The sequence below is a fragment of the Meriones unguiculatus genome, chromosome 4, assembly GCF_030254825.1.
Source record: "Meriones unguiculatus strain TT.TT164.6M chromosome 4, Bangor_MerUng_6.1, whole genome shotgun sequence".
NCBI classification, from domain to species: Eukaryota; Metazoa; Chordata; class Mammalia; order Rodentia; family Muridae; genus Meriones; species Meriones unguiculatus.
The window spans coordinates 97,821,559-97,847,876 of record NC_083352.1 but is presented as its reverse complement, the minus strand read 5'-3'; the positions used below and the strand labels follow the sequence as shown (position 1 = coordinate 97,847,876).

General features: G+C 54.0%; 2 protein-coding genes across 2 annotated transcripts in view; one reads left to right on the top strand and one right to left on the bottom strand.

Moving 5' to 3' along the window:
- The window catches only part of Kiaa1671 (KIAA1671 ortholog), a 136,725-nt gene extending 125,539 nt beyond the window's left edge, over nucleotides 1-11,186 (bottom strand). The window contains exon 1 of the mRNA XM_021646324.2: nucleotides 11,121-11,186. The gene's annotated coding sequence lies outside the window, so the exon portion shown is untranslated. The remainder of the gene's footprint in view (nucleotides 1-11,120) is intronic.
- Nucleotides 11,187-20,085: 8,899 nt separating this feature from the next.
- Lhfpl7 (LHFPL tetraspan subfamily member 7) lies at nucleotides 20,086-22,926 on the top strand. The gene is made up of 3 exons (XM_021646315.1): nucleotides 20,086-20,296; nucleotides 21,001-21,139; nucleotides 22,454-22,926. Exons 1-3 carry the CDS (start codon nucleotides 20,096-20,098, stop codon nucleotides 22,702-22,704), a joined length of 591 nt encoding a protein of 196 aa, XP_021501990.1. The 5' UTR covers nucleotides 20,086-20,095; the 3' UTR covers nucleotides 22,705-22,926.
- The last annotated feature ends 3,392 nt before the right edge of the window (nucleotides 22,927-26,318 follow it).

Genomic DNA, 26,318 nt, shown 5'->3' with positions numbered 1-26,318 from the left:
TGGTGGCCAGCAAGACCCACCAATCGCCCTGTCTCTAACCCCAACAGCACTGACATTATAGGTGGGCACAGCCAGCCTCTGATGTGGGAGTTTCTGGTTTCTTTAAAGACTCAGTTGAGTCATGTGATGTTTTGCTACACACTGTCTTGGGAGAGAACATGTGATGTTTTACTGGATGCTCGCTTGAGAGAGGACAAATGATGTTTTGCTGTTAGCTGTCTCATGCAAAGGGCATGGCTTTGGCTAGCTGAGAACATCCATGAGTGAACTCTGAGGAGAGGAGATAGATAGAAGCCCACAGACAGTGAGAGATGGGTTTTTTTGGATGGAAAGCACTGCACTGATCTTCGTCCTTCGACACTAGAGAACACACAGAGAGAAACATTCCAGAGAAATTCTTGGGGCAATCCAACTGAGTCTTGTGGCTTTTGTCCCGATCTTCTGAATCGTGCTGAACAGCATTGCTGCTTGGTGTTAGCCTGTGGGCTGGACTGCTGGTGCCCGTACAATGAAAAGTGAACTCATCCCAAAGAACTACTTCTAAAAACGTCTACAACCCCCTTTACCTAATAACCTTCTCTCTCCCCTAACCCTGGTCAGGGGGTGGAAGGGAGGTAGAAGTGGTCTGGAACCCTAAATAAAGTGGGTTTGGCGAAAAACCTAAGCTTACAGTGCCCAGCCTCTTACGTGGAGATTTGAACTGAGACCTTCACACTTACATAGCAAGTGCTCTTACCCACTGAGCCTTCTCTCAGCCCTCAACATCTTTGAAAGTGTTTTTATTTAAATTTTGTGAAATGAATCACAGGGTTATGGCTGTTGTTCAATGGCAAGATGCTTGCCTAGAATTCTTGAGACCGTGGGTTTGATTCCCCAGAATGGCAATATATAACAATTAGATAAATACAGAAATGAAGCTGGGTGTGGTGGAACACTACCTCTCATCCCAGCTTATGGGAGGTGGAGCAAAAAAATCAGCAGTTCAAGGTCATCATCGCTTACATAGCAAGTTCAAGGCCAGCTGAGTCTACCTAACCCTGCCTCAAAGAACAACAACAATATGGTACTTCTTCGAAGAAATGGTAGTACTAGGGCATCAAAAAGGTATGAAACACTGAAAACATCACAGAGTAGATGAATCTTGAAAGCATGAGGCTAAAGGAAGGGTCATCACAAAAGACCAAGCAGTATATGACCAGATTTAGAGAAAATGCCCGAAACAGACAAGTCCATGGACACAAAAGTAAATTAGCAGTGGCCCTGGGATAGGGAAGTGGGTGTGGGGGGTTGAGAGGGGGTTAGAAACTTTCATTCTGTGATGACAAAACTTTCCTAAAGTGGATCCTGATGACAGCTGTGGCTGTCCACAAAGATAACAGAAACCACCGCCACAGGAGCCACCACCACAGGCGCCACGAGCAAGCTGGGTGGTCTCTTACGTCCTGGCCATGCTGTGACTTCAGAAACCACAATCCAAGATGAACCTGAAGCAGCAGGAGAGTCTAGGAGACTCTGATTCAGACATTAGGTTGTGCTGGAGCAGGAGGATTTCAAGTTCAAGGCCAACCTGGATTACATAGCGAGACCCTGTCCTGAAAAGACCTGGGGGTGGGACTCAGCTGGGACAGTACATGAGAAACCCTGAGTTCAATATCCAACATGGTGGCTCAGGCCTCGACCGCTAGCACGCAGGAGTTCAAGGTCACCCACAGTTACACACCAACTTCAAGGCCAGCCTGGGCTACTTGAGACCCTGTCTCAGAAAAGTAACAATAGTAATTTAAAATAAATAAAACAAACCCAAGCTGTGCCACCTCCAAGCAAACGATACTCTTGGCCCAACGACCTCAACCCCTGCATCTGAGAAATGGGAACAAGAGCAGGTCCAACCTTGGGGATCCCTGTGGGATCTCAGATGTGAGAGGCATAGAGATGGTCCTCTATGCCCGCCTGTGAGGGACTGCCTTGACTATGTCACCTGGAGTAGGAAGACCCATCTTAACTGCAAGCAGGGCAGGAACCTTGGGCAGAGTAAAATGGAGGGAGGGAGTTGAGTCCTAGCATGACTCCGTGTGTTGGGTTGTGCATGCTCCTGCTGCCTCAGCAGCCCAACCATGACGGACTGACCACCTTTGGACTGCAAGCCAGAATGAGGCCTTTTTCCCTCAAGTTGCGTTACTCGCAGGATTTGATGACAGTCACAGAAGAACCTAAGACAGTGGCCTCGTGCCTGGCACCTCCACAGAGCCACATCGCACCTCTGTCTGGCGAGTCCCCGCTTTGCTTTTAAGGGGCCCTTGGGCTACCACAGGTCATAGGCTGGAGTCTGAACTTCAGATCTCAAGGGCACAGAAATCCTGCTTCCTTGCAGAGTCCCAGATCTAGCCTCAGGTCACTAAAGATGGGCCGGGGGGTGGGGGGAGGCTTGCCAGGGAACAGGCCTCCTGGGGGCAGGAGCACCCCAGGCAGAACAAGCCAAGCGGCAGATGAGGTGCAGGGGCCCACAGCATGAACCCTAGACCTGACTAGTGAAGGCCGCGGCTACCGCCATGGCTACCCACGGTCTTCCATGCGCTGAGCATACGGAGATGAACTTGACAGGGCTGGGGAGGAGCCGGGGTGCGGCGCCGGCGCACAGACGTGAGGACGCGAGCTGGGATCCCAGCACCCACACTAACGCCGGCCTGACGGGGCGTGGCCATTACTCCAGCAGTGCTGGGAGGTGAAACTGCATGGTCCCTGGGCTCAGTGGCCGGCCAGCCAGGTCAAAACGGTGAGCTCCAGGCACAGTGAGAAACAGCGAGAGAGGAGGACGCCCGATGTCCGCCTCTGGCCTCCACGTGCTCATTCTTGGGTCCTCACAGTCATGTTCGCACGTGCACAGGCACACACCCCCAACACCCACACAAAATATGCAAGTTGAGAATGAATTAACAAAAAATATTAAGCTACCCACAGCTAGAGCTGGCCGCTGACATGGACAACAGTGACCCGGATTTATTGGAGGGAGCCAGTGAGAGGAGCAGGCACTGAGCAGGGCTGGCTGAGTCAGCACTGCAGCTGGTACTGATGGGCAGGCTGGGGGAGGGGAGGAGCAGGCACATAGGCGAGGCCCAGTGAATGAGACCCCACCTCCGGCCCCATGTCACACACAGGGAACTGGGGGTGGACTGGGCTATGCAATGTCTCCATCCAAGGTCTCAAAAGGGGCCGCATCACTCCCCTGCAGACACCCCAGGCCCCGACTCACCTCTGAGGACCTGGCTCCATCACTGGCCCCTCCCTGTGGCTCCCCACACCCTCTCCTCTCTCTGCCTTTCCCGATCCCCATGGATCCCTATGGCACGAGTGATGAGCCAGTCCTCCGGAAGCCGCTTCTGCAGTCAGGGGAGGAGGTAGAGGGTTCTGAGGAGCTCATCTTACATGGGCACCTCCCGACGGCACAGCGGCTAGAACTTGGATGCCAGCCAGGCCTCGGCGGGGACAGGAAGCATCCCCAGTGATGGCGATCAGGCCGGTCTTACTGAGGAGCCTAGTGTGCCGGCCAGGATAGGGTGAAGCCGCTTGGACCAGTCCCAGCCTGCACTGCCCCCACACCGGGAGCTAAACCAACACCAATGGAGCTGTGCCTGGAAGAGGTGCCATGGTCCCTGCCCCACCCTAGCAACTCCATCTGCCAGTTACAGTTTACAGAATTCTGGGAGCTGCGCCACTCAAAATAAGGAAAAGTATGCAGCCGTATAAAATGACAGCTCGTAAGGATGGAGGGTATTGGGTGCTGGAGAGATGGCTCAGTACTGGGTTCGATTCCCACCACCCACATAGTGGCTCACAACTGTCTGTAACTCCAGTTCCAGGGGATCTGACACCCTCACCCAGACATACATGCAGGCAAAACACCAATGAGCATAAAATGAAAATAATAATGCACTTTAAAAAAGAATGAGGGCTAGAGAAATAGCTCAGAGGTTAAGAGCACTGGCTGCTCCTCCAAAGGTCCTGAGTTCAATTCCCAGCAACCACATGGTGGCTCACAGCCATCTATAATGAGATCTGGTGCTTTCTTCTGGCGTGCTGGTGTACATGCAGGCACAACACTGTATGCGTAATAAATAAATAAATTAATAAAGAAGAAGAATGAAGGGTGTCAACAAACAAGACTCTTGGGACTCTGGTTTACAGAAGAGGAACTGAGGCTCAAAAGAAGTGATGTGACCACCCCAAGGCCACCCAGCTAGAGGTTTCCAGAGAATGAAGCCCACATCCTACAGCATGCATGGACATCTCCCGGCTAGCTGCGTGCTGCCAGCACAGCATCTTTAGAACATGTCGCTCCTGATCCTCCCTTTCTCTCAACCTGTTTCTAAGCGCTGCTTTCCCGGGTAGGAGCAGCTACATTCTACGGCAGAAGCGCCCTACAAGACCTGCCGCAGGCTGGTGCACTGGGCAGGTACCCTCACAGCACCCTCAGGCGGAGGGATGGAGGCGTAAGGAACAAGGGGGCCACACAACCACACAATGATGGAGGCCTGTGCACACAGTAGGAGCCTTACCCGTCACCACACACAGTAACAGAACAGCAGTGGTACCCATTCCCCACAAGCCCCAAGGTGCATACCCGTGACCCTGGGCTGTGTGGCTCCAAACTGGGTAGAGTCATCCCTGGAAGAGCCGCCTCCAAACTGGGTAGAGTCATCCCTGGAAGAGCCGCCTCCCAGGGTGACTCAGGCCTCAGGGTGGGAACTGGGCAGTACACCCAGCAGCCTGCCCATCTGACCCCAACCAAAGCCGGGGAAGATGGCTCACACCTGCTGGCTGGGTCAGCCAGCATTCTGGGCATTCCGAAAATTCTTCCAGCTTTGGGCTACCTCCCTCCCTTCTATCACCCACCCACTTGTGAGTGAACTAAAGGAAGGCAGGACAGACGGCTGTGGGAGAGAGCAGGGCTCAAAGGCACGGTCACTCACTCTGGAGTTAAATCTGAGAGTTTCCAGGCCCTCTCACCCTCTCCAGGAGAGAAGGTGTCGCCTGTCACTGGCACATTCAAACCAAGTCCCAACTGCACAAAGGAAGCATTCGGGCTCCAGGGGAGACACAGGCTAGACTGTGGCCATCATCCCATTACAGCCCTGAAAGTGGCTCTCTGCCTCCATGTCTCTGTCCTCTACAGTGGCAGGGGCCAGCCCGCGGCCTGAGTACACAGCAGGTGCTCAGTGAGTAACAAATAGGAAAACGGCCCACTCTCCCTGGAGAGGGCAGAGCACTGGGCTGGGACGTGGGACCTCCCAAAAAAGATGAGTTCAGATGTCCTCAAGCAGCTCGTCCGTGAAAAGGTTGCCGATGCCAACAGCCTGAGTCACTCTGAGGGTGACAAGAAGATGCAGAACGCAACACCTCCCAAGGCAGGGACTTGGCAGGAGGCACATCCTGGAGAATTGTGCTTCCCCCAGGCCCTGCCTTTTAAAGGGCTGGCTTAGACTCTTCCTGGCGGCGTAGCGGGAGACACTCGGCTCTTCTGCTTACAGCAGAAAGGCCCAGGCTGGGAACTTTCTAACACACATTAATCCTTGCTGACCCCGGCTTAGGCCCTTCCGGGTGCCAAGCATGGTCCCTGATGCACTAACCATCAGCCCAGCCTTAAGTGAAAGATGGACTTGGGCTGTGTCCCAAGCCAAAGGTCTCCTCTTCCCCAGCCTGCCCAGTGCCCTAGACAGTTTCAGAGGGTAGGGCCCGCCAAGCCTGGGCTTCATGTCCCAACAGGCCAGGCTGTGTGGTTCGAAAGGTTACCCTGGGTACCCAGGGCCACCAGGCCTCTCCTGCTGGGATGTCCTTCACCCCCAGTCCTCAGACAGACAGTTCAGGCCCCAGGAGGGCTTTAGGCACAGGAGGCACAAAACAAACAAATAAAAGCCAGCCCAATGGGCAGGGAAAAGCTGCCCCCGCCCTCACTTTGGCCCTCTGGAGGGACTCCAGCTTCTCCAGAAGGAGAAGGCAGAAGACAGAGGCAGAAGGAGCCAGTCCCTCGGCCTGCTGCCCCTGGCTTGGCCTCTAGGAGTCTGACCATACAAAAGCACACAGGCTGCTGTGGGCATCGCATCAAACTCGCCACGTAGCCCAGGCTGGCCTCAAACTCATGGGCAATCCTTCCGTGCCTGCCTTTCGTGTGCTGGGATCACAGGCATGAGTCACCACTCCTAGCTCAATCCGTGTTAATTATTAATTATTTTATGTCTGCCACTGTCTCTATTTCTGCTGCCCATGCAAACAAGGGGATTTAAAGTTATAGCTTGGTATCAGTTGCACACTTTAAAGAAACAGACTCCAGGCCAGCCTTGGCGCTTACCATGCAAAAAAAGGCCTTATATAAATATTATATAAGTTACATGGTCCTATAAGAACACTCGAGAAATCTGACTGATTCACTGATTGATTGACTGACTGACTGACTGATGGTGGGGTGTGCATGACATAATATACATGTGGAGGTCAGAGGGCAACTCTGGAGAAGTCAGCTCTCCCCTTTCAGCTTGTGGGTTACAGGGACTGAACTCAGGTGTCTGGCAGCAACGGCTCTTACCCACCGAGCCATCCCCAGGAGCCTGTCCTTCATTGCTGTTTGTTTTATTCCCCTGCAGATGCGCTGAGGCTCAGGGAGGCTGAGGTATTTGCCTGAAGCCACAGCACTGTGCAGAGCCAGGCATCCGGGTCAGCCCAGCCTGCTTGGTATCAGAGGAGCCTGGAGGGGGTAGGAAATGGAGTCAGGCCGAAAAGCCCCACAGCCTCCTTCCTGGCCGCCATGGGTAACAACCTCTCACGCCTCAGTCTCCTTTTCTACAGCCTGGCAATGGAAGATTCCCATAGACATGTGTGCAAACAGACACAGACACAGGCAGAGGGAATGGCCGCCACACGTTCCTGTCACCTCACCACAGACACTGCCGCCCTTGCCAAAAGCCAGGCGTTGACAGAGGAGGAGATTCACAACCTCTCCCAGGGTTCCGGAAGCGGAGAGGCTAACACAGAGGCCACGGCCACTCCCTGATCCATCAGACTCACTTCACAGATGAGGATACACCCAGAGAGGTGAAGCCAGCTGCCTGGGGTCACACAGCAAGCCGGTGCTAGACTCATCCTTCCATCCCAGCTTCTACTGGTCGCTCACCTCCAGACTCCCAGCATGCTCATGCTCATTCACAGCCAGGGGAGGTCCCCAGAAACCTGCATGCTCCCTGGATGGAACAACATGGTGGCTTCTCACTGTGATTCCCTGACACATCAGCACTGCCCCGGGTAGCTGAGTCTCTGCCCCTCCTAAGACATCCTAAATTAGGTGGAGAAAAATCTCACAACCAACAGACAGGCGGTCAGCTAGCTGCAGCAGGGCCAGAGGCTTGGACCCCATCTTTCAATTCACTTCAGTCCTCAAGGTGCTGGCGGCTCCCTGGAAAGCAAACAACCTCTCTGGGCCACCCCAGACTAAGAGTGCTGCAGCCAGCAATGACAGCCCTGCTTGGCCACACGACACAGGCCTGTAATTCCAGATACCTGGGAGGCTGAGACACCAGAATGGTGAGTTCACAGACAGCCTGGGCGGTGTGGCAAAACCCTGTCTCAATTTTCTTTTTTTAACCTAGAAAGAGGAGAGATGATGCAGTGTAGTGACAGAGTGCTTGCCTGCCGCGCAGGAAGCCCACCGTCTGTCTCCAGAGCTGCCGGGTGAAATCAAAACAAAACCACTCCAAGCCAGCGCTCAGGCCAAGTCCCTGAAGGGGCTCTTTGACGGACACGATGATGCTCTCAGACCTCCGGAGCAATCCAGCCCCTGCACACCTGCTGTCCCACCCCTTGGAGAGCACACTCCACTCACTGGGTACCACTGTCAGCCAGGAGATCTGTCAGGAGACAAATCAGCCAAGCCACTCATTGACTCGAGTGCAAAACATGTCACTGACTTGGGAGATGTTTGTTACACGGAGCAATCACAGGAAAAGCGAACTGACGCGGGAGCCACACACTACCAGGAACACTAGAGCGTTCACTGGCAGATGTCTTCCATGATACCATCTCTGGCAGGTTGGCCTCCAAACCACACAACCTCCAGGGGCTCTGACCCTCTCTACACAAGTGTGTTCAAGGGACCTGGGCAGGCCAGGCTGCCACCCCAAGCTCCCTTTATCCCACACTTCCTCCTCCCACCTCCTGGAGGTGCTCCTCCCTCAATGGCTGAGCAGAGATGCAGGGGCTGCAGAGTGAAAACCAAGTAGCAGTGAGTGCCCGGTAACCAGCACACTTCCAAGCACACTTCTCCAATGGGAGATCGCCTCATTTACATGTAAAGCTCTCTTACACTTTTCATCATTCTGCTCCCAGGCTGTTCACTGAGTGGCTTCTGTGCCCAGTTAGCACCAACTCACATCTGCCACATCCTCCTCAGCCCCACAGCTGCCCTCTGAGGTAAGTCCGCCATCTGCCTCATTTACAAAGGAAGAAATGGGCACAGACAGTTCACACCTGACTTCGGCCACGCAGAGCAGATCTGAGAGCAGGTTTCATACCTGGCAGGTGTGACTGAGGCGCGGCTGAGCCTGTGTGCTCGTGAAGTCCTGGGAGGATGGAGAGTGGCTGGGAAGTTGGGCTCTCTGAACCATCCAGCTGGGCACCTGGGGCCAGACACACTTCCACTGATGGCGCCCTAAGTTTGGATGTGTGCACTCTGTGGCTCACTCAGGGGTGAACAGTCAGCCATCACACTTTGAAAACATACCTCCATCCTCAACAGAGAAACGGCTACAAACATCTCAAAGGTCACCCAACTACGCAATTACCGAGGACGGTAGTGATAACTCAGGTCCCAAAGTCAAGTCTGGAATTGCTTCCTGATTCGGGTCACATGCCCTTTCTCCCACACAGCTGACTAGAGCATTCCTGGGGACAGATCGGAGTTCTCAGGACGCTCCTCCATGAGACCCCATGAAATATTTGGGAGAATAATGATCCATGTCTCCAGCCCTCCACTCAAACAGTGACCGCTATGCGGGCCAGCAGTCAGGGTGTGGGCAGTGGGTGGCCACACCTAGCCAAGCAGAGTTGGCTTCAGGCAGCCAGTTCCAAGTTCAGACTCAGCTCCTCTCCCCGCTGTGTAACCATCAAAGCTTCCATCTCCTGAGCTGCTCATGGGTGGGGGTTAGGGTGCCCAAACCTGGCACTGCCTGATGACTACCATGAAGAACACAGAGGAGGCATAAGGACTCAGCCCTGGGCCTGACATAACGGTACATCAGTTACCCCTGGCTTTTCCTACATTCTCCTCAACCCTCCCATGTTGCCTGGCTGGCCTGTCTCCTGCCTCCTCCGGGAAGCCCCTCCCTTGGTTTACCTCTGGTCCTTCTCAGAAATCTTGACCCACTGTCTCCAAAAATCCATCAAGTTCCGGGGAGAAGCAGCAGGTCTGAATCTACATTCTCCGCAATCTGAGCTGGGTGAGGGCGAGAGCGTGCACCTCCAGGCAGGGACCTGGTCCCCTCAGCCCCAAGCCTGAGCACAGGTGTAAAGGCCTTTTATTCATTCAGCACGCCCTACACTCTGGGCAGGACCAGGAGGTAGGCCTGGCCTCTGCCCTTCACCCTACTCAGCCGTCAAGGCTCAGCCCAAGTGTCACCTTTGAACACACACACACACTCACACACTCACACACACGCACGCGCGAGCTAGGTTAGGCAAGGCACCATCTCCCTGGAACAGTTTGGATGACAGGCTATCATAACAATAACCTACCTAGGATCACACCCTGAGTCACACAGTCAGACCCATCCCTGACACTCCCCATGCCCTTCCTTACCAACACCCCTCCCCCACGAAGGAGAGGACCCCATCAGACCATCCTGACACCTTCCTCTTCCCCGGACCCCGATCCTCCTCTTCCCCAAGCCTCTGGTTCCACCTGCCCTGTCCTTCCTCTCTTTCCAGACAGACCAAGGATTCACTCCTTCAGGATGTGACTTCCAGCCTAGGGCCTGACATAGAACCATTTGTTTTGTGAATGGATGGCTGATGAATGGACAGACTCATTTGGAGCTCATCCTGTGTGTTGGTTGGGTGGTAAATTCTGGTGATGCTCGAGGGGTCAGATGCCCAGAGATGGACAAGCGCACGTGCCCTCGGGTGAGCATTAAGTATCAAGAGCCATCAGGGGCCCCTGGGGGAGAGGCGCTCAGCTCAGAGTCTGGAGCGAGGGGCGCATCCCCAACACTACAACAAAGACGCAGGCAGGCTGGCTGTGGCTACAAAATCATCCCTGAGGGGCAGATTCTGAACTGCTCGGGGCAGGTTCACCCTGACCTAGGGCTCCGCTCAGGCACACAGCTGCAGGCCAAGCTGGTACACGCGTCCAGACGCTGCACTTCTCGGGCCTAAGTGCACTCCTGCCAAGCCCTCAAATCCTTTAAAAGGACTCCTCGGAACACCCCCCCATCCCCCAAGACACGGGGTGTCTCCAGAGCCCAGCCCTGGCCGCCCGCCTGCCCTGCGGGGTGGCAGGGAGAAAGTTGGCCGCTTCAAGCCGCCACCTCAAGTCCGGGTTACTGATTAACCAGCCCCAGCGCTTCTCGGTGCGCGGCCTGGAGCCTCAACTCGCCCCACTGGAAGAAAGTCCAAGTTACACATCTTTGTCACCGCGGACGGGGCAGTGCGCGCGCCACCCGGGAGGGCGCGACCCCGGGGTCGCTCGGGCTCCAGCGCCAGGCGCGGGGCCTCAGGGACAGCTCTCTGCAACAGGCGCCGTCCCTCCGAAAGCAAAAGGCCACGGCTTCCCGGGCCGGGAAAGGTCAGCCCTGGCCTGCACGGCGCGCTCCCGAGCCACGCGCGAGCCGCGAACGCGCGTGGGAAGCGGGGCCAGCTCTAGGCGTCCTCCGCCGTCACCCCCCCCCCCCGGTCTCAGATGCAACGGGATCCCCCCAAGTCCTCAGCCGGACTCCGCACGCGGCGCCTCCCCGCTCCCCGCTTCACCCTCCTCCAACTTTGCCAACTTTCCCCGCGGCCCCGCGGGCAGGAGTGGGCGTCCCCGCGCGTCTCCGCGCGCTCCCGAGCCCGTCCGCGCGCCCCCGCGCCCTCCCCGCACCTACCGCAGTGGCCCGCCGCGCCGCACCTGCCCGCCCGCACCTGCCGCGGCGCGCGCAGCCTCGCTGCTGGGGGCGGGGCTCGGGCGGGAAGCGCCCCGTCGCCGTGGCAACCGCTCCCGGCGGCGCCTGCGCAGAGCACCGAGGGGTGGAGCGCGGGCGCCGGAACCTCGAGAGTGTGCTTGGCGCGCCCCCTGCTGGATAGAAGTGGCGTTGCGCCGAAGTCCCAGCCAAGGCACCTACTGTGTGCTGTGTGGTGGCAGATCACTGCCCACCTGCGGCCCTGATGCTGAGCATTCCTGGTCGGATGCCTGGTTTATTTCATTAATCATATCGACCACAGTTTCCTTTTTTCTTTCTTTTTATTCTCCTTCCTCCTAAAACATTTATTGTTAGTTATGTGTGTATGTGCATGTAAGTGCTGGTGCTGACAGAGGCCAGAAGAGGGCGACAGATCCCAGGGATTTGGAGTTGCATGAGGTTGGATGCTGAGTTGGAAACTGAACCACAGTCTTCTACAAAAGTTATGCATTCCACCACAAGCCAGCTCTTCCTCCCTCCCTCCCTTTCTACCTCCTTCTCTTCCTTCCCTCCCTTCCTCCTCTCTCCTCCCTCTCTTACTCTGTCTCTGTCTCTGTCTCTCTCTCTGTCTGTTTCTGTCTCTCTTTCTGTCTCTGTCTCTCTCTGTCTGTCTGTCTTTCTCTTGCTCCCCACCCTCTCCTTTTCCAGGGTCTCACTATGTTGCTCAGGTTTGAGCTCCCAGTTCAATCCATTCTCTCTCCTCAGCTCCCTTCCTTCCCCCAAGTAGCTGGGACTACATCACTGGACACCCTACCCAGCCAGCCTGCCTGTCTTCACTAAGTACCTTTTATATGCTGGGCTCTGAAGCGACTGGCGGATCCGGGTTCTCATGGGGCTTCGCCAGCATGAGGGAGAAGCATTGCATGGGTAAATTGAATCATATTTATGACATGTGCTCCCAGGGGAAATGGGGCTTGGTTTCTGCCTTTATTGTAAACCAGCCAACCTCAAGAAAAGAGACAGAGACCCAAGCACAGTGTGGCTTCCAGGGAGCTACTGCCACTCAGTTTCCTCTCTTCCTCAAATTGTTGAGTGTGTGTGTGTCTGCTTCTCCAATACTTTGAATTTTGACCCTTTTGAAGTAAGGACTGATTTCCATCTTCCGTGATGCCCTGGATCCTCCTGTCCACGATGACAGAGCCCAGCAGCAGTATAGATCAACTGGATGACATGGATACAGTTATCTGGACCCATCCCACTGAATGTCAACTATGACTGCCACTCCTGGGGGGCGGGAGGGAACTGTCTTTGAGGCAGTTTGAAAGGTTGGTCTGCAAGATGAAATTCCTCAGGGTACCCCTAAAAGCAGGGCTTTTATACAGGGTTTGTATGTTATATAATAAATGGTCTGTGGCTGGGTGTGATGGCATGTGTCTTTAATCCCAGCACTCAGGAGGCAGAGGCAGGAGGCTTTGTCTCTAAGTTCTGGGCCAGCCTGGTCTACAGAGCGAGTTCCAAGACAGCAAGACATATACAGAGAAATTCTGTCTGGAAAAGCCACAGCCAATATATATATCACATTATATATTATATATATTAATATTATTAATGTATAATATATATAAAAAATAAAAACCAGTGTGTGTCCATTCTTCTCTCACTCGGGTGCCCTCCTGTTTCACTGTGCCTACCTACCTCAGGGCTGGGACACAGCAGGCGCTCAATGAACAGATATGCAGGCCCATAAATGATCAGTGTGATACCCCACTATGTGCCGTGTCTCCTCCAGAACCTTCCAGAACTTTCTTTCTACAACGCTCCTGGGTAGCCAGATGCCTGTGATTCTCAGCCCCCGAGACGACGGAATTCTCCCATTGGAACATAAGCACAGAAGGGAACAAACAGTGTCCTTCCCAACGCCCCCACTGACCCCAAACCCAGACGTGTCTCCATCCCTATCCCCATTCTGAAGTCTGTCACCTCAGAGGAAACGCTGGGGCAAACGAAACTACAACTCCCAGAGGTACCTGGGGCCTCGTGGGGCGGGACTTCCTGGAAGACAGGCTGGACTCCTCCACATCCTCTTGGGCTCAAGTGCCACACATGCCCAGGGATAACCCCCTGAGCAGGGAGTGTCAGGTTCCACATTCTACCCGCAGCCAGAACCCCAGGCTTGTCTATTCTGATACAGAGGACAGCACGCCCCAGGGACTGTCCAGAAGCATTTATCTGCCATCCTCCAGGAAGCCTGTGGGGACAGCTCTGTCCTTGGTGGCACTGTCCAACCTCAGTGAAGAAGACCCTGAGCACCGGTGGTTGGTGGTCGGTGGAGCTGCGAACAGTGTGCTCCCTCGTCCTGTGGGATGATGCGCTTTACTTGCCCTACCTACTGGTCAGCCCTAGAACCGACAGCCGCCTGTCCGGGCACGGTTTCAGCCATTCTTGGGTCGCGCTTTATTTTATTGCACTACGTAGCTTGGGGTGGCCTGGAACTTGTGCCAATCCTCCTGTCTCAGCCTCCCAAGTTGCTTGAGTTGCAGTCATTTTCTCTTGATCCCAAACCTTTGACGTACTGCATTGCCCCACCAGGAGGACCTCACTGTCACCTCACTTGGTCTACCCTCGGCTTGAGGACCCTCCTGCTAACCTTAGCTATACAGTCACTCTTCCCAGCAGTCTTCAGGATTACGGGGCAGAGATGGATTCCATACGTGAAACACCTGAGCCGTGTTACCTACCCACTAGAATGCCAACCGTGGAAGCATGCTGGCCAGTTTCTTCTCTCGTTGACTGAGGTTGGAGCCTTCAGTCTGTCACAGCATCTGAAACAGAGCTGCCCCTCAACACAGAGCCAGCGTTTTCACAGGACACAGTCCAGGGCTCACAGCTCACCACGGATGGGCCCTGTTGTGGTCTGAATGTGAAGTGTCCCCCATAGGTCCATGCTTTTGAATACCCTGTCCCCTAGCTGCTGGCATTGTCTGTGGATCCTTTAGAGGGTGGAGGGGAGTAAATGAGTCACGGGGGTGGGGGAGGCCCTGGGGTTTATAGCCTGGCCCCACTTCCTGTCCACTCTTTGCTTCCTGAGTGCAGTGTGACCAGCCTGCTGAGACCCAGGAAAAGATTCTCACTGGGAAAACTGCTTTGTGGGTTTTCCTTTTCTTCCTTATTACATTCACATCTATTCTTACAGGAAAGGGAGCTGAGTCACACGGGCTGGGAGGAGACATCCTGAGGCAGCAGGGACACCACTGTCCTTCTTGACATCGCACTGCCAGTCGCCTGAATGGGGAAAAGGAACTGGAACCATGTGGAAAAGACGGAATGGGTGGGCACGTGGCTCAGTGGATAGCGCTTACAGAGCCTCGGGTTGGATCCCCAGCACTGCACAAAATTGGGATGCTGCTACAGGGCTGTAGTAGTAGGAGATGGAGGCAATGGAGTCAGAAGTTCGAAGTTATCCTCTGCCTCAAAGAGAAGGCAAAGCAAAGCAATCACGGGCCACGCAGGACTGTGCTCAGTGTACCATAAACATGTGGACAATCCCTCTGCCTTTAACGACATGCACACCGACCTAACCCAAACCGCACACCCCACGCAGCAGCTCACCGACCTTCACTGATAAGCCTGTCCGCTGACTGGGTCCCTACCTATCTGAAAACCTGTCTCCCCAAATCGATGCTTCAGGCATGCTCCCCCCCATCTCTGAAGGCCCCCTCCCCGTTTCCAGACCTCTAACTCACCAACCCTGACTCTCCCCACTCCCCCGCAGGCAGCTCCTTTCTCCAGCCCACCTGCCCCGTTCTTCTGCCTTGAAGACCACAGCCATTTAGGAGATGGTATGTCGAGGGAAGGGACCACAGCCGGGATACGTGAATAAATTGTAATAAATAATTTTAAAAAAATTTTTAAAAAAGAAACATCAAATAACTAAATAAAATCGATAGAGAGAGATGGTGTGTCTTCAGCAAGCCCATTAACGGAAAAAGAGAACTGAGCTCAGAACAATCAGGTAAATGGCTCAAAGCCACGCAGCAGGAATCTCAGTCTGGCAAACAGAGCCCAAGGCAAACCTTGGGACATGCTCAGGCTGTATTGGGGATGTAACTCAAGCCCAACAAGAGGGAAGGAGGAGAGACTTGGGGAGAGTGGAGGAATGAGCACAAATTGGGGGAATGCCCTGTGAGGCTGGCCAAGCCTCAGCAGGAAGCCTCGGGACTCGGCCCACTGCAGGAAGGTAGAGCCAGCGCGCCCTCTGCTGGTGCCTCCTGGTGCCACTGGCTCCCTGTGTAGCCACGAGGTTTTGGGAAGTGGAGGTTTTGATAGCCAGTGTGGACACCGGTGTTTAATAATGGCTAAGGTAGCCGCTGTTTGCGCCTCCTACCCAGGAAACCGCATCCCCTTCCTCCATCCTATCTGGGGCTGGAGTTTCCCTCTTGGTCCAGCCCAGAGTGAAAGGCTATTGATTTCAGGAACCAGGAAGCAGGATTTTGAGTACACACCCTTCTCGGACCAGCTCATCACGTGACCCTGCTCTGCTCACCAACCTGAATGTGACCTTTAAAGGGGAAGAGAGCTTTTAAGAGCTCAGAGGTTTACCTTTAAGGCCAGAGCCGGGTCAGGGGAGGTCACGGAACCTTGAAGAGGCCTGACGCCAAGTGTGGGAATCTTAGACAGAAGGGAATCTAAAAAGTGAGGAAAGAATGGGGTTTCCTGGGGCACCGCTTAGGGGCCATGGCAGGTTTCCCGGGGCTGCAAGAGGAGCCCTGGAATAGCACACACATTGCGTGTTTGTTTCTCTGTGTTGTTTGGAGCCTGAGAGCGGAACACAGGCACAGTTTTAAGTCATGTTTTCAAAGGAACCCATCCCTCCAAACTATCCCCAACTATAGGCCAGGGCCCTTCTGACTTTGAGCCATGACATCATTCGTCTCAGATGACACAGCCAGCAGGCCTGGCTGAGGCAGATACTAGTGAAAGAGCCCATGCTTTGAAAGACCTCATCCTCAGGCGTCACCTGGGCAGCCTGGTGGTCCTTCCTCGGTGCCTTACCCCACGCAGCTCTGTCATGCACATGGTTCAACTTCCACGGCCTCTGGCTCAGCCACTGCCTCCTCTGGTGCGGCTATTCCTCACCCAGGTCCAGGTTCAGACTCTCCTGAGCCCACACCACCACCACCCACTTCCTCTCAGCGAGTCTGCTTGGGCTGGCTTTCCCCTTCAGAGTCGCTGCACAGCTGGACCACTCTCCCACGCTGCGGTTCCATCATCCCCTAAAAGCCCCCCCCATTCCACTGTTTACACAGCCTCTCTGCTTCTGCAGGTGTGCCAAGCACATGCGGATCACGGCCTTTACACCTGTTCCACCATCAGCCTGTGGTGTTCCTCACACACACACACACACCTCCCCCATCTCACCTTTAGCTCAGACCCAGCTTTTCCATGAGGGGTTTTCCCTCTCCTTTCCCGCACAGTTATCTCCATATCCCATTATTCTCCATGACATTGTCTCAGATCTAGATTTACATACTGACTTATTTCCTCAATCTCTCTCTTCCCCAGGCAGAGGCAGGATTCATGGGAGAGAGAGGTTGTGGCTGTCTTGATCATGAATGGCGCTGCATTGGACAGGTGCAAGAGTGGATGAATGGATAGGTGGGGGAATGCGTGGGTGGGTGGGTGGGTGGATTGGAAGATGAGTGGATGGATGGTAGAATAGATATATGTACGGATGATAGATAGATAATAGATGGATGGAGGGATGGATGAATGGAAGGGTTGATGGTAAGTGAATGGGTTGATGGATGATAGATGGATGAGTGGGTGGATGGATAGATAGAGAGGCCATATTATTATGTCTTACGGCCTTGTCTTGCTTACATGACCCTAAGCTCCTTGAAGAAACAGATTATGTCATGTTTCCTACTGTATTCTGTGGAGGTTGGGGTTCGCTGTGGGCTCAGGATTTTGACAGTTAAAAGGATGGGGTCCAAAGCATTCAGTCTATAGACAAAGGACATCCAAGTCCAGAGAAGAACACAACAGCTTCATACCGTAAGTCTCCAAAGGCCACTTCTGTGCCCCTCTCCCCTCCTAAGCAAGGACCTTGGGGCAGTCCTTGGCTCTCGGTTCATCTTTAGTCCCTGGTTGGAGCTGGTGGGACAGTTACTGACGGCAAAAGCTTGAGGCCACTGGTATGCCCAGCTTGACTTAAGTCCTCGTACCTCCGAGAACTTGGGGCAGAAGGGCAGGAGTCCCAGCTTTGCCACTTGTGAAGGGAACATCACATAGCAGTTGCTACCACAGGGCTCCTTCATCTTAGTTGCGAACAGGATGGCTCAACAGGTAATGATGCTTACTGCCAAGCCTGTCCAATTGACTTTGATCACAGGGACACACCTGGTTAAGGAGGGAATCAACACGCATACTGTGACATACCATCCCTCCATGCACATAATAATTTTTTTAATTAAACTGATCAGCTCTAGACAGAGGAAAAAGTGTCCATTGTATCTCGTTCGGCCTCCCAGTAGGTGGACTCCAGTAACTGAGCCTGTCCGGATGTGCTTTGGGGCTGTGATTTTCCCAGGTGACAAGGAGGCCTATCAGGTCTTTTCAAAGACCCTGAAACACCAGGGCACCCTGGGAGAGTGGAGAGTGGGGCTCCACCACAACCCCCAGTGTCTTGGCCTGCAATCACACCTCTGAGATCAGCTGACCCATGGGAGGTGCAGGCTCTGGTGAAAGGGGAAAAATAAGCCTTTTGTCACCTGAGGGCTTGGCAGCCTCAGAGATTTCTAATCCCAGAGAGAAAAGCTCCAGCCACTTGACCACGCCTTTCTGTCCAGTCTGTTCACTCCCCCATCTACCCCCCACGTGCCTTAGAGTAGGCACACCCCCAAGACACCCCCAAGCCCAGAACCTGGCCACTCTGTGCCACACTTGATGCTGGGATTTATGTGTTCCTTATACAGGACGGGGAAATACAGCCATCTCATGCCCCATCCCAGGTGACGGGCTGGGACTCCTTGCCATATTTAAGTACTGACTGAATTTTCAGAAGCTCTGAGTCCTACAGCAGCAGCTCCAGGCCACTCGCCATTGCTGGGGACCCAGCCCTGGCTTACCCCTGGGAGAGCTTCAACAGGCTCCTCTGCCTCCTCCACCAGCACCAGGAGGAGACCCCTTCCAGCCCAGGGGCGGAAGTGCAGGCTTTGTTACCTAGGTAAGACTCTACTTTCAGCCCCTCAACTTTTGCTTTTGAATTTAAGCTTGCTTTTCTTTAGGAAGCTGGTCTTGACTGTCTGTCGTGGTTAGGATGTGCCGGTCAAAGTTCCCCTCCTGGAAACTTAATCCTCAAATTTCTCTGTTGATGGTGTGTGGAGGTGAGGTCATTGTGAGGTCAAGGTGGGATGGATAAGGTCAGGAAGGTGGGGCCCCTAAGTAGGTTAGTGGCTTTGTAAGAAGAGGAGACGAGGCAGGGAGATGCTAAGTCAGTAAGTGCTGGCTGTGCAAGCCAGGCCTGAATTATCCGCTCCCCATCCCGACTCATGTAAAACGTCCAGGTCTTGCTGAGTGTGGGTGCTGGCCTTCAATCCCAGCACCCGAGAGGCAGAGGCACGGCCATCCCAGAGTTGAGGCCAGCCTCATTCGCACACGGAGTCCAGGACAGCCAGACCCTGTCTCAGAAAGCCAACAAACAAAAACCAGACGTAGAGCATGATTGTAATCTCACAGCACTGGGGAGGCGGAAGTGGGTGGACCCTGGGGCTCAGCAGTCAGTCCACCCGAGAAACAAGCTCCAGATCCCAGTGGGAGTCTCCGCCTTAAAAAAAAAAAAAAAAGATGGATGCTCCTAAGAAATCATACCTGAGGTTGACCTACATGTTCATGCATGCCTGCACATACGTAAACATACATGCAAACCACAAAACAATGAACAAGAAGGAGGAGATGGGGGAAGAGAAGAGGGAGATAAACTGGACATACAGCATACCCGGTCTTTCTAGTCCCCGACATCGTGAACCAAATGAACTTTTTTTCTTTATAAATGACTCAGTCTGCAGTATTGCGTATAGCAACAGAAAGTAGACTGTGACAACACCAAAGTCTAGCAGGACTCCAAGGGGCACCGGTCCACATTCCCACACTCTCACAAGTCTCCTGCTGCAGACTGAGCATCTATCTGTTGTCCTCGCTTAGTACCTAGCATGGAATGCCAGCCCCCACACGATGGTACAGGAAGATGGGCTCTTGCTGACAATAGGAACCAACCTGGAAACAGTGATGTTCGGGGAGACAAGAGCAGACGGAATCCGCAGCCTCCTAAGAACACCAATGGCCCTGCACCAGCTGCCAGAGCACCATCCTGAACTATGGACTCTGAGGGGAGGGGTTAGCTAACGGATGGTACAAGTACCAGAAGCCCAGCCTGGGAATGTGGGGCTTGAGGGATGTCACTCTGTGGGACAAGGCTGTCCTTTTGGATAGGGAGGTATCATTTTTCTTGTTGTAGTCAACTACCTGGCAGGAAGCAACTTGAGAAAGGAGGGGTTTGTTCTGGCTCACAGTTTGAGGGTGCAGTGTCCACAGTGGCATGGGGACAGGTGTGGCAGGCCACTGCATCTGCAGTAGGAGGCAGAGAGAGATGAAAGCTGTTGCTCATCCCACTTCCTCATTCTTGTTCACCCTAGGACCCCAGATTTTGCCATCCACATTCAGAATGGGCCTTTCTAGTATCTCTCTCATGCGCTGACAGAGATTTGTTGATTCTAGATCTTGGCAAATTAACAGTCAAGATTAAACCATCACAGAAGACTTGGGTTTATGAATGAATGAGTGAGTGAGTGAACAAATGCAGGAATGAATGAATGTGCCTGGTGTGTCCCGGTTCTTGATCACCTTGTTGCACCTTCTTCACCTCTCACCTTGTCTTGACCCCTAGGTCAGCGGCATTCCCGATGGACGCTGGCGTGAGGGCTGCTCTGGGGCTTTCCCTCACTGGCATGTCTGGCCTCAGCCTTGTGTCCCCTGCCTGGTTCCAGAGCCCTGCCTTCTGCTATGGTGTCTTTACCTACTGCTCCTGGCCACAAGGTGACCGCTGGAACCAGACCTGTTTGACCTTTGGGTCCCTGAAGGACATGCCAGGCTTGGCCTGGAAGGTGAGACATAGGTTCTTCCAGGGCTGCTGGCTCCCTCGAGGTGGGCTCAGAGCGTTCTTTGCTGGCCCAGTGTCTGGGCGCACAGGTTCTTACAGCCAGCCACTCTCACAGACACCCAGGGAACTTTGCACAGGGTTCTGAGCTACAGCTGCATCCATTAGAGCCTGCCTGCATCCAGTAGGGCGTGGCTTCTGTCTAGAGGCAGCTCTCGGTCCCCAGAAAAGCTCTGTGCAAACCAGGAAAAGGCACCTTCTTCCACCTGCTAAAAAACCACCGCATTGCAGACACGCAGATATGTGATGGTTCCACACTGTACAACCCGCACACCCCTACCTGACCCCGCCCGAAGCACTGCCGGGATGAACGAATGCTGTTCAAGCCCTTGTAGTGATGCATGTCATGACAATCGACAGAGAGGATGAAGAAATGGGTACTCAGAGCAGCACTTAGGAGGAAGATTATATAGCCTTCAAAAGTGATCACAATGGTGACATTGTGGATTAGGGCCTTCTCTTGGCCATCCTGGCAAGTACTTAAGACAAAGGCAGGATGCAGTGGTTCATTGACCTGGATTCTGTTTCTGCTGATTTGATTAGCTGTGTGACTCGAGGCGAAGGGCTCCCAATCTCCAGACCTCTGTCTACTAATAGGGAAAACGTGACTGCCATGCGCCTCATCTCACCGCCTTCTCCCCTCTCCCAAAGGTCTCAGCAGCAATGCTCTTGGGAGGCTGGCTTTTGCTGGCCATCAGCGCTCTTCTCCTTTCGGCCTGGGCACTGGCCCCAAGAAGGTTGCAGCCCAGGAGGCACTTGGGTCCGACACCTGTGGTGCAGGCAGCAGCAGGTAGAGCCACACACACACAGTGCTGAGATCTTGGAGGCGAACCCCAGGACTGTTAACTGCTACTGTCCTTTAGCGCTTCATGACTTGAGGCAAGGGGAGACACCTTGAAGCCACTCACACCTGACCTTAGCCAACCTAGTCCTGTCCACCCCGATGCTCCTCTTTCATCCATCCATTCTGTACCGATGCTTACCAGCGCTACCACCACGAAGTTGGGTAGGCTGTGTGCTGCCCAAGGATGCCCAGCCAAGAGCTGAGAGCGTGCTGGCATCTGGGCCTCCCTTCGCCTGCTGCTGGAGTGGAGGAGGGTCACTCTTCTCCAATTCCCATCTTCTGGGAGCCCCAAGGTGACTCTCAACTAACTCGCCCTCCACCCCCCCACACAACAAGGCCCCTCTGGCTTGGCTCCCCCCTTCCCTCCTGCACTCAGCAGACAGGTCCAGCTGAGGTGAAATCAGATCCAGCAGGCTGGCCGGCTTATCCACCTTCCAAGGGCTTCCCATGGCGGGCAGAGGGAAACCCAAGTCTTCCTCTGCTGCTTCAGCCCTTCCTGTCCTGACCTCACCTGCCCACTCTGATTCTGTAATCCCACACTCACTCCCCCACAGTCCCCGCCCACTTCTGCAGGGATCTGTTCAGAACTCAGTAGTGTGAGGTAGACTCTTACTTCTGAGCAGGAACCAAGGCTCCTAATCTCTAGTGTATGCCTGGCATTATTCTTCATTCCCCACCTCACCTAGCGCCCGCTGGGCCCTGGCCTGGAGGCTGCTTTCTTCTCAGCAGGAGGACCCCCAAGATGTCTGCTTTCTATCCTTACCACACGCCGAGAGTTCTGTTGCTTCTAATCTATTTTTAATAGAATCTCGATCTTTAGAGTCTCTGAGAAGACTATGCCTAGATACGCAGTGTCAAAGCCTCCCAGGAACGTGCAACTTGACACTCCAGAATTCTACTCTGATGTACAAATTGATGGCAAATTGACCAGAAGCAAAGCATCACTCTGTACCAGGGCTCTTTCCTGGGGAGGGGTCACTTTTAAATTAAACATTAGCAAGGCACAGCATGGAGAACCTGAAAACAATTTACTCTTTGCATGGTGCTGGGGACGAAGGCCCAAGAGCTTGGGCAGTGTGTGTGTGTGTGTGTGTGTGTGTGTGTGTGTGTGTATGTCAGTCTCTTAGAGTGGGTGGATAGAGAGATGATGGATCGATGGATCTGTAGATGATGGATGGATGGATGTTGGGGTACGGGTGCTGGGGCTGGGTTCCAGAAGCCATTAATCTGTACCCTGACTTCCCTTCTCTGCTGCCCCAGCAGCCTCCACTCTTGTAGGTCTGCTGGTTTTCCCAGCCACTCTGGCTTCCCCATTTGCCAAAGAAGTCTGTGAGGGCTCCACCACATACCGAAGCGGAACATGCTGGCTGAGCTGGGGCTATGCCACCGCCATCCTCAATGTGGCCCTGACCAGCCTGCCTGTCGTTGGATGGCCTCAAATGACCACAGTCCCAAGGACAGCTGTCCCCTTTTCCGGGGACACTCAGGGAATCATTCTCGTGCCAGAATAAGAAAATGAGCATCACCAGGAAAAGCAAAAGACAAACAGCCACAATCTCTACAGTCGATGAAGCTGCTGCATACTCAGGTTCAAATTCCACCTCGCCTGCTTCCACGCTGTGTGACCTCGGGCAAATCACTTTCCTTCTCTGGACTCATTTATTCTTTGGTACAGTGGAGGTTGGCAGAATGTCTACTCTGTGTGGATGTTATGAAGGACTTTGATTTGCCATATAGAAACAGATGGAAAGTGCACATAGCAACCCTAGGAAGAGCTGGCTGACCCAAAACTTTTTTTTAATTTCCTTAAGACAGCATCTCTATGGAGCTCTGATTGTTCTGGAACTCTCTGTAGACCAGGCTGGCCTCAAACTCAGAGAGATCTGCCTCCCTCTGCCTTCCAAGTGCTGGGATCAAAGGCCTGCACCACCACAGCTTTCTAATCTGGAACTCTTTCCATGGGTGAATACTTGTCTCTCTTTTCTTATTCTCCCTCCTCTCTGGGGGGGGGAATCTTTATTTCCCATGAGTTATTTAGTGATCTGTTGTGTGCAGCACGCTGGATGGGGCTCTGCACCCAACCCACCCTCAGGGTAAATAAAGCACTGATGAGGAAAACATGCTGTTTCTGGGAGCTCAGAGGTTTTCTATCTGGTTCTGATGTCTGTCCGTCTGTCTGCCTGCCTGCCTGCCTGCCTGTCTCTAGGCTTCTTGTCTGTGATGGTTTTATGTTGGTTGTCAACTTGGCAGGACCAGGAATCGCCTCAGAAAGCCTCCTGGCATGCCAGTGAGAGACTTTCAAAAGTAAGCTGACTGGGCTGGGAAGACCCATGTGAACGGGCGGTACCGTCCCACCGGCTGGGTATTGGGGCTGCACAAAAGTGAGGAAGGAGCTGAGCCCAAGTGTTCCTCTCCTTCTGTAACCTGAATGCGGACACAGTGGGACCCACTGTGTCACACTCCTGCCGCCAGGCCTTGCCTGACAAGATGGACACTGCACCCTCAAACTGTGAGCCAGAATAACCCCCACCCCCACCCCAGACCACAAAATCTCAGTCGTCAACATGACAGGATCTAGAATCACGTGGAAGATGATGGACGTGTCATGTGGACACACCTGTTAGGGATTACTTTGTTCTGGTCAGAGGAGGAGGGAAGAGGTGCCCATCTGGCTATCGTGACTCCCTGGGCTGGGATCCCGGGCCCTGTGAAAGGAAAAGGGCCAGGCAGCAGCATTCTTTTCTTCACTGGGATGTGATGTGACCAGCTGCTCCAGGCTCCTGCCACCCTGACCACCCTCCCCCAGCCAGGATGGGCTTCCCTGGAGCTGTGAGCCAGAATAAACCCCATGTCCCTTCATTCACTTTGTCAGGGTATCTGAGCATTACAGTAACAGGAAGAGAAACTGAGGCATGGCTCTCTAGCCTCCCATGTCCTAGCCCTAGCTAAGAGCATTCTGGGTGTTTTCAGAGGAGGCATTGATGCCATCAGTCAACTGGGGTAGGGGGATCGCTGTGAAGACAGCTGGGGAGCCCGGCTCCACCCCTAGGTCACTCCCTACTTCGCAGGGACCCCTGAGGTCCTGAATCCTCTCTGGGAACCGTCCATCAACCCAAGAGGTGGCTTCAGCACAAGAAGCAAAGACATTTCCAGAGATTTTGTTTTAAACACCAAATGCTCAAATTCCGTGTTTTGTTTTCTCCATCAAAACCAGAGAAGCCATTGTCACCCAGGAACCCGATAGCCACTGAGCCTGGAGAGCTGCGCCAGGCAGAGCTCCAAGCAGCTCCCTAAAGAGGAAACTCCCCTAGAGCTGGGCGGGCTTGTGGCCCTCTGCCAGGGTGACTTAGCCACAGACTGACACCTCGCACTTCTGTCAAAACCTGCTGCTCCAGACTGGAACCCCACCATGGGCTCAAGCTCCACTGTCTCCGTGCAGAGCCCATGGGGGGTTGGGGAGGGGAGGAGCTTCCGACTCACCGCTCCTGGCCTGCTCCATCCCACAGCCAGGAGCTCACCCAGCCACTATTCCTCCCCCCCACCCTCCCCCCGGAGCCACAGCCTCTTAAGTTGCACAGGCTCACTTGAGAAGCCAGAGGAGGCTGGCAGGAACTCAGGGAAGATGGGTTCCCAGCCAGGGCAGCTCAGCAGGGTGAGGGAGGGGACTCTCCATCAGAAGCAGGGCACGGGGCTGAGTCCAGAAGCAAGAAAGCCACTACTCTCCCTGTTGCATAGATGTGATAACTAAGTCTCAGAGAGGGTCTTGCCCCCGGGATATACAGCCATAAACAGCTGCCATGAAATTTTTCATGGGGGGGGGGAGCGGAGAGGGGTTGGCGGGGAGAAGGACTAATCGACCTTCATGCATCCCCACCAATGAAAACTAAAATTGATTCTACCCCAGGGGAGTATGTAGGCTTACATACAAAGTAAGGAGTGATGGCTATAGGGAGGAGCTTGGGGGACGTTAAACCAGCCACACTGGAAGGTCATTTCTCAGCATGAACGATAGCGACCCTTCCTCCAGCCTTCCCCAGCGTGTGTAGTAGCCTCTCTCTGAGACCCTGAGGCCACATACAATCTGGGTACAAGTGGCTCGGAGAAACGGCTAGAGAGTCGGGTGAGGAACCTGTGGCCCTGTGAGTCACCCATTGGGGTGAAAATGCCCATGGCAGCTGCTGACGGCTGTGTGGACCTTAGTGTTTATGTCAGCGATCCACAAGTCCTGCCAGGATGGTCTTCACAGCTGACCCGATAAGGATGGTGGCTGCGGGTCTGGAAGGCAGCCTGACAGCAGCAGCAGAGCTGGGCACCTAAGTCTCCAAAGTACAGACCCCGATAGACAACCCCAGCTCATTTGGAATTGTGAGAAAGTCACGCCCATTCCCATCCATCCTTTACAGCCTGGAATAGTCTCACTGAGCACTCTGTCTTCAATGCCTCTCACGCTCTTATTCCCCATTTGCTATACGTGTGTGCCAGAGAGGAACGCAAGTGTGTGGTGGCCAGAGGCCTACCCGGAATGCTGTTCCTTAGGTAGTCAGGTCCAAAGGAAACTCCGATTCCCCAAACTCCAAAAGGCAACCCAGATACCCAGAAATGAGCTCATCCTGCAGGATTTCTGGCGGTTTGATTAAAGCCGGCCTTTCTCAGGAACTTGGGAAGCCTGTTCCGGTCTAACAAAGGTCATTTCCCTCACCTCTGACCGAAGGAAGTTATAGGTCTCCAGTTAACATATACCTGTGGTACATATCAGCCTATCAAGGCCTGTGTTTGCCTCCAGGCTGCCTCAGTCCGCAGTCACAGGCACTTGCTGTATATAACTCAAAGCCCCATGCTAGCCTTCCTTCCCTCCCCACAGCTACTCGCCCTCCCTATGGCCCAGCTGCTCTCACTGTGCATCTCCCATTGCAGGTCCAGCCCAGTCTCTCACTCTGATCCCTCTGCCCCATTGTCCTGTCCTCTCTCACAGATAGCCCTGGCCATGTCCGGTCTGCTTCTTTCTCTCTCTGCTCTAGACTCTTCCTAATCCTCCCCCCCATATTTGCAATAAAACCTTCCCAGACCACGGACACCCCCCCCCCCGTGTGAGACTGTTTCTCAGTGGTGGGGCTGGTTGGCCAGC

Coding starts and splice junctions, on each gene's coding strand:
- Lhfpl7 (XM_021646315.1), top strand. CDS start 20,096: ATGGACGCTGGCGTGAGGGCTGCTCTGGGGCTTTCCCTCACTGGCATG. Junction 20,297..21,000: donor TGCCAGGCTTGGCCTGGAAG/GTGAGACATAGG, acceptor CCTCTCCCAAAG/GTCTCAGCAGCAATGCTCTT. Junction 21,140..22,453: donor TGTGGTGCAGGCAGCAGCAG/GTAGAGCCACAC, acceptor CTGCTGCCCCAG/CAGCCTCCACTCTTGTAGGT.